We start from the raw sequence: 7750 nt of genomic DNA, 5'->3' as shown, positions 1-7750 counted from the left end.
TAATTAAGTTGTACCTGATCAAGATTATTATTTAATCACGTTAGTCAATTGACAATAATGCTCACAGTTTAAAAATAAAGGAACACTACTTAATATCCATAATAATAATCATAGCTTTAGAACATAATAACAAAAAAAAATAATTTAAGCCATAAAAATATTAATTGCAGTTTTAGAAAAAATGTCACAGAAATAATCACAAATAAGAATATATGAACAAACTAGTAATTAATAATAAATCGCAAAAGAGCAAAAACAAAGAATCAAGTCACAGTAAAAAAAAAAAATAATAATAATAATAATAATACTGTACTAACATGTTCAGAAAATACAAACTGTAACTTAACCACAGGTCAGTTACAGAGTACAGGTTGACCAGACTTGCTTACAAGACAAACAACATGTAAGTGGATCACAAGATACTTATCAGCTTAAACTTAATAATATCGTAACTTTAAATTTTCACTTACTTAAAAAATTTATCATAGCTGTCATTTAAATTTGTTTTCGTCATAATCATTGGAATTTATATTAAGAATTTTTTAAATCCTCTGAGTATGGTTCCCAAACCCTCGACCAGTGCAGAAAACTATACAAAGATGACCATTTTGTTATATATATATATATATATATATATATATATATATATATATATATATATATATATATATATATATATATATATATATATATATATATATATATATAACAAAGAAAACAGTGCATATAATTAATTTAAATTTTAAGGTACAGTACATATGTTGTCAGGTAATAATTAATCCAAGCGGACAGATAATTTGATTTTAATATTGTTATGATCTCGGCTACTGTGTGACCTGGACTGGGGAAAGAAGAGTGATAAACCAGTCATAGAAGAAGGAAAAGATAGGAATTAATTAAGCTTTCAGAGCCTTGATAAACTAGTAATAGGAATAAGTCAAATATAGGAATTAATTTTCCCTTCATAGACAGTGTTAAACAAATCATAGGAACTAGTTTAAAATATCAATTAATTATCTTTCATAAGTGATAAAACAGTAAAAGGAATTAGTTAAAAATAGGAATTAATTATCCCTTCACATTTAGCCGAGATCATTAAAAGCCCTGATGATAATGGAAGATATGATGATGATTCAGCATTATACTTCAATCATACGTACAGTACTCCACAATGATGAAATTTACACCAGAATACAAAACATATACATTTGTCCACATCATCTCAACATAAATTATACAATAATCATAAATCAATTATTTCCAAACGTAACAAATAGTGTATACATAAATTAGGAATATATACAGTATAGCTTATTTTATCAGATACAAGGCTTAACCGTTCAAAGGCCCTCACACACCAAGGCCCTCACACACCAAGGCCCTCACACACACCCCTTATGTAAAGTTTATTGCTTCAAGAGAGAGAGAGAGAGAGAGAATTATCAAACCTTTTTTCATGAACCAGTCAATAAAAGAGATAAAATACTTCAACAGACAAAGTTATATGGTTAACTGTACAGTATTATATTATGCTTAAGGCAATCAATCCTGACTACAATATATTATAGTAGATATATAAGTGTCAGGTAATATTTCTGCTTTTCAAACTCATTATACAATATATCCAAGTGGGTCACCTGTAGATGTGCCACCCTAGCTTATTTTACCTGATGATTAAATACTCTAACATTAACTCGGGGGGTTAGGTTAGAATAGGAATAGGTAAGGCTAACATTAGATCAGGTTAGGTTAGGATTAGATAAGGTTATGTTTATTTAGGTTAGGGTCGTTAATTATCTGGTGAAAAAAGCTGGGGGTTCTCATCGTCATATGAACCATCAAAGCTATCATGGGTACAAGCAACACACTTCATTGTTATCAATCAGTACAGGTTTATACACAGTCTCCTTTTGGTGTACAGTATGTTCAATGTATTAGGTGGTCACTGTCCTAGAGAGGTGTGACAGTGAGAGAGAAAAAGTGTAGTGTGTGCGAGAGAAAGTGTAGTTTGAGTGACAGAGAAAGTGTAGTTTGAGTGACAGAGAAAATGTAGTTTGAGTGACAGAGAAAGTGTAGTTTGAGTGACAGAGAAAGTGTAGTTTGAGTGAGAGAAAGTATAGTTTGAGTGACAGAGAAAGTGTAGTTTGAGTGACAGAGAAAGTGTAGTTTGAGTGACAGAGAACGTAAAGTTTGAGTAACAGTGAGAGAAAATGAAGTTTGTGTGACAGTGATAAAGAAAATGTAGTTTGAGCGATAGAGAGAAAGTGTAGATTGAGTCCTATGCAACAATGAGAGAGAGAGAGAGAGAGAGAGAGAGAGAGAGAGAGAGAGTAACGTATTTCTCAATGAACCTGGGTCAAAACGTACTACAGACCACCAACACAGTACACACATCCCCACCAGCATTATAACTTACAGTAAATACTATGGCACAACTGTCTCTGTACAAAGCCAAGTGTACAGACAAACATTGATTGGTAAATTTTGATTTTTTTCTCAGATGTGCGTCAAAGAACAAGACTTGAGGTATAGATACGACTAAGAGTTGATGATTGATGGTCTCTCAATTGCTGTCTGGATGATGAGGGAGGATATACACTGGTCTTTTTCTTTCATGTAATTTTGGCTATTATTGGACAATATAGCTTTTTGGGGGGGGGGACATTATTTCTTATATTCTTATACAATATATGTTTTTAAGATGTATTTTGGGGATATTTATCATTACATTCTTATTGTTTAATATACCTTTTTTTAGAGGGATTGAGAGAACATAATTTCACTCTTAATAACAAAGTACTGTTATATGATCATGAAGTTTGCAGAGATAAATACTTGTACTGCAAATTAACCCTTATTCTTTAACATACATCTGAATTTACTGCACCCTGTAACAAACTGGCAGGACTTGACTAAATAAACAAGGCATAACTGTGTGTAACTAACCCACACACACACACACAACTTGAAACAAAAAAATACATAGCATTTACCACAATTCTCAAATCAATATCACATTTCAAGAACGTTTTAAGAAACTGTATGTAAAGGTTTGTATTGATAATATATAATATTAGGATCTGCTCTTCAAACATGGACCAAATTTGTGAATACCATTAGAAATACAACACTAAGATATAAAGTAACAGAATCGCTCTTTTTCTCGTCACAACAAATCCTTTATATGGGCTTTTACAAACATAATGTTCAGTCGCCTGCACTTATACCTAGTACATTGTCTGGCGTGTTTTGTGAGATGTGGCAACTCTGTTTTTGTTTACATGGTATTACAATTCCCGGAATGGCACTAAGGAACCTGACAATAGTAGCCAGACTAAGGATGGAAGATAAGCATTCCACAGAGTTGCCACATCTCACAAAATGCACCAGCCACTGTACCAGGTATAAGTGCAGGCGAGTGTGCATATGTATGTTCGTGTTTATTAATGTCATGGTGTGGTACTTTGTGAATGTATATACTGTATATGTTTTGTATGTTAAATGGTATGAGGTTTGTCAGTCTTGAAGTAGCTCGTATTATTTCATGCTCTGAATTTATCTCGTGAGACTTATGTCAACAAGTTCATATTCCAAGATACATTTTAACAATAATTTTGTGCTTTGCAAATTATTCCAACAATAATTTATTCTCTATCTTTCATTTAAACTATATTTTCCTGTATAGAAATCATTCCAACAATATTTTACCTTCTGGTGTCTCATGTCAACAACAATTTCATCTTTTTAACACTCATAGCAACAACAGTTTAATGGTCTTAAGACTCAACTGGCAGCTAAACAATTTTTCATAGACTCCCAACAAGCATTTATAACAATACACAACAATATCTTGAACTCACGGTATAGAGGGAGGTGTGTGTGTGTGTGAGGGTCGGGGTATATTCAAAATTTATAAACATGTCATTTATTGTCTCTTTTTGTCATTGTTTTCTTCGGCCGACTGACTGACTGATTGGCGCTCGGTGCTAGAGAACAGACAGATGCTTGAGTAATCCTTCTGTGTGACTGAGAAGAATTGAGAAAATAAGTAGTGTATTATGACCTCAAAATTTATGTTCGCTTTGGTGACGCTTTTGTTCAACACCAAGTTACCGGACATCACTAGTTGGCAAAGTAGTTAACTCCCCACAATGATAGCTGAATAAAAACCCTAATTTAGTGAATACCGGTGATTACTGCAACATACATTTGAAGTAACTGATAAAAACTAAAGAGATCTAGAATATTACCATGTTTTACTTCGGTAGTCTTGGGTGACTAAGACCTGTCATTTTGATGAATTAAAAACAAAAGTCAATATATTTATCATTGTTGTTGTCACTGTCTCACCAAGGAACACATCTCTAGTGTGAGTGGTATTTACGAGGCCAGTCTCTTTCTCTCTCTCTTTCAATAATCTGATCTGAGTAGCCGTCAAAGGGTGTGTGAGGCAAGTCTCTATGTACTGTACAAGTTTCTTCTACCTGCTCAATTACATCTCGATCTGTTCTCAAAGTTCTTAAAAAATCTTAGAGATCCCTAAAATTTAATGACCTTTTAGCTCATGAGAACTTAAAAGAGGTCCATACAATTCATGAACTTTTAGTATTCAATGACCTACACATTCCTACGATTTATTAACCTTTGGAATCGATAGTTCGTTCAGCCTCCGTGCGGGAAACTGACTCATTGATCAGCTACTACTGTCGGCAATGAGGTGATAGTCAACACAAGCGTCACCGAAGTCAAGGCTAATCAGCTGGCTCTCAAGAATCACGTTCCAAATCTTTGATATATCAGTCACCAAACTTACCATCTCTGAGATACACTAGTGGAAGTTGACCAATCAGAGGGCTACCATAACACGATTATATGATATACACTACTAGACCCTCACAATAACAAATGTACAGCCAACATTATAAGTTCAAGGAGTTACGTCATGGGTTCACAGCTGCCACCTTACTGTTTTTAGAAGCTGTGTGTGTGTATGTGTGTATAAAGTATATGTTTATAGTGTATCTACCTAAACAAATCAGCATCATGTTATCTTTGAATATCTGAACATAAACACAAATCACGTGTGTTGAAGAGAAACAGATTATCTTTACCAACACACTTAAGATACTTATGAGTGTCTAAGATCAAGAGTTCAAGTTTAGCATTGTAGAGATTCTTACATCCAGACATACTAGAAACATATTTTTTACAAACAAACACACACACACACAAACAGTATGGTGTGACCTCTGAATCTCTAACACGACCCAATAACATATTTGCCATACAGTATGCTTACATATCGGTACAGAAAAATGTGCCATTTCCCTTATACAGAAACATACCATCACATCTAAATCATAAGACATTCACAAGTTGTAAGAGAATGTACTGTACACTGGTAGGTCATTAATAAAGAAGAAATGCATAATAAAAAAGGGCATTCACAAATCTAAAAATATAGACATTCGCACATAAATGTAATTCCTGGACGCTGCTAGTTCTGAGACACTGATATGTTTATGAAACCCTAAAGCCTGTCTATCACACGCAAACATCCCAACAAGAACGAACAGTACAATAGACAACAATGTGTAATCCCGTTGGACCTCAGGTAAGGACCAGCGAAGTCTAAACACACTAACATTCATCCTAAGATTGTCAAGTACAAAAAATCATATTCTTTTGATAAAGCTTAGCACTGAACATTACTCCAGTAGCAGTCCATCAGTGCTCGAGTTAATGGATTGAGCATTAAATGCATTCACCCACGATCTGTCTTCTAAAGCTCCTCACTAACACAACTTCACACGCTAGGAAAGCATCATTACTCGCTAAAGTTACGGGAACACATGGAAGAAGTTATACACGGAAGTCCTGGGTTGATCTAGTAATCCATGATGAGTTCTGCATTCCGGGCCTTCCGCTGACAGCAGAGCGAGAGGCAGAACAGCTTGAGGCCACGTCGGAACTTTGGGCTCATGGCAATGTAAATAATGGATTTCCAACAGGAGTTAAGAGCCCCTAACCAAAACACTGCAAAGTGGAGGAACCTCACATCGATGTGATGGCCACTGAGGAACTCGTACGTCCTCACCCCAACACACGGCCCCCACGACAGCCAGAAAGCAAGCACCAGCACGAAAGACATGGCGTGGTCGGGGTTGGCCAGGTTGGAGGTGAGCGCCGTGATGAACTCCTTATCCTGTCCCACCACGCAAGTTTTGAGCCTGCGCATGGTGTTGAAGATGTAACCATAGGTGTAGAAGAGCGTTATGAGCGTGGGTCCCAGCACCATGGGAATGAGGGTGATGGCGTAGGCTATCATGCTGCCCCAGTCTAGCCAGCACACGTACGCTTCAGCATCCCAGTGCGAGGAGCTGTTGAAGCCGAGGAGTGGCGGGCAGCAGAGCATCATGGACGTGATCCAAGTGAACACAACCCAACACTGACACCGCGTCTTAGTCTGCACAGTCTCGTACCTGCAACATTAATTAGTGTTACCTGTATGTACCTTGGCGTGAGTTTGTCACTATAATCAACCAAGAGAACTGCCAGAACCTAGTGAATGTATAGTAATTACTGGAAGCCATTCCTTGAATATAGTTATTATTAATACTATTATTATTATTATTGTTAGTATTATCAATTTTATTGTTGTTATTATTATTATTAATATTATTATTATTAATATTATTACATTATTATTATTATTATTATTATTATTATTATTATTATTATTGTTATTATCCTAATTATTATCATCAGTATAATTATTACTACATTATCATTAGTAGTAGTAGAATTAATACAGGCATGGTAGGGTTAGTCAGGGAGACACGTGTGTTTAATCAATGAGTAATGTTACGCGAGTCACCAATTCAAGTGTATGAGTAAGGTGTTGGTGAGTACGTCTACACTGTAAGGCTTCACCCGCCCTCCCCCTCACCACGCCTACACTTTTCACCCAACATATAATCGGATATAACTAAGATGTCTGTCTGTTTAGCTGTCTTTCTGTCCACTTATTTATCTGTCTGCCTGTCTATCTGTCTTTCTGTCTGCCTGTCTATATGTCTTTCTCTCTGCCTGTCTATATGTCTTTCAGTTTGTCTGTCTATCTGTCTTTCTATCCATCTGTCTGTATATTTTTGTTTTTCTGCCAATCTGTCAGTCTGCCTGTTTATTTAAGGACCATCTGGTGATCTGAAAGGGAAACTTAACCCTTTGAGGACGATGGTTTAACCCTTTGAGGACGATGGTTTAACCCTTTGAGGACGATGGTTTAACCCTTTGAGAACGATGGTTTAACCCTTTGAGGACGATGTTTTAACCCTTTGAGGACGATGGTTTAACCCTTTGAGGACGATGGTGTAGCCCCTTTGAGGACTATGGTTTAACCCTTTGAGGGACGATGGTTTAACCTTTGAGGACGGTGGTAAACTTTGAGGACTATGGTGAGGACCTTAACCCTTTTGTGGGACGATGAACCCTTTGAGGAGGTGGTGTAACTCTTTGAGGACGATGATTTAACCCTTTGAGGACGATGTTTTAACCCTTTGAGGTCGATGGTTTAGCCCTTTGAGGACGGTGGTTTAACCCTTTGAGGACGGTAGTTTAACCCTTTGAGGACGATGGTTTAACCCTTTGAGGACGGTGGTTTAACCCGTTGAGGACGATGGTTTAACCCTTTGAGAACTATGTTTTAACCCTTTGATGACGATGATTTAACCCTTTGAGGACGATGGTT

At 36.2% G+C, this 7750-nt stretch overlaps 1 protein-coding gene across 1 annotated transcript in view; it reads right to left on the bottom strand.

Annotated features, from left to right (window-relative positions):
- Positions 1–7750, bottom strand: part of LOC121862110 (probable G-protein coupled receptor 21) — a 39944-nt gene continuing 32194 nt past the window's right edge. The window contains exon 4 of the mRNA XM_042360102.1: positions 1–6482. Within this exon, the coding sequence (XP_042216036.1) occupies positions 5888–6482 (595 nt within the window). The 3' untranslated portion in view covers positions 1–5887. The remainder of the gene's footprint in view (positions 6483–7750) is intronic.

This window comes from Homarus americanus, unplaced genomic scaffold (genome assembly GCF_018991925.1).
Source record: "Homarus americanus isolate GMGI-L3 unplaced genomic scaffold, GMGI_Hamer_2.0 scaffold25013, whole genome shotgun sequence".
Lineage (NCBI taxonomy): Eukaryota > Metazoa > Arthropoda > Malacostraca > Decapoda > Nephropidae > Homarus > Homarus americanus.
The sequence above is the reverse complement of the archived record's forward strand: the minus strand, read 5'-3'. Positions and strand labels throughout refer to the sequence as shown.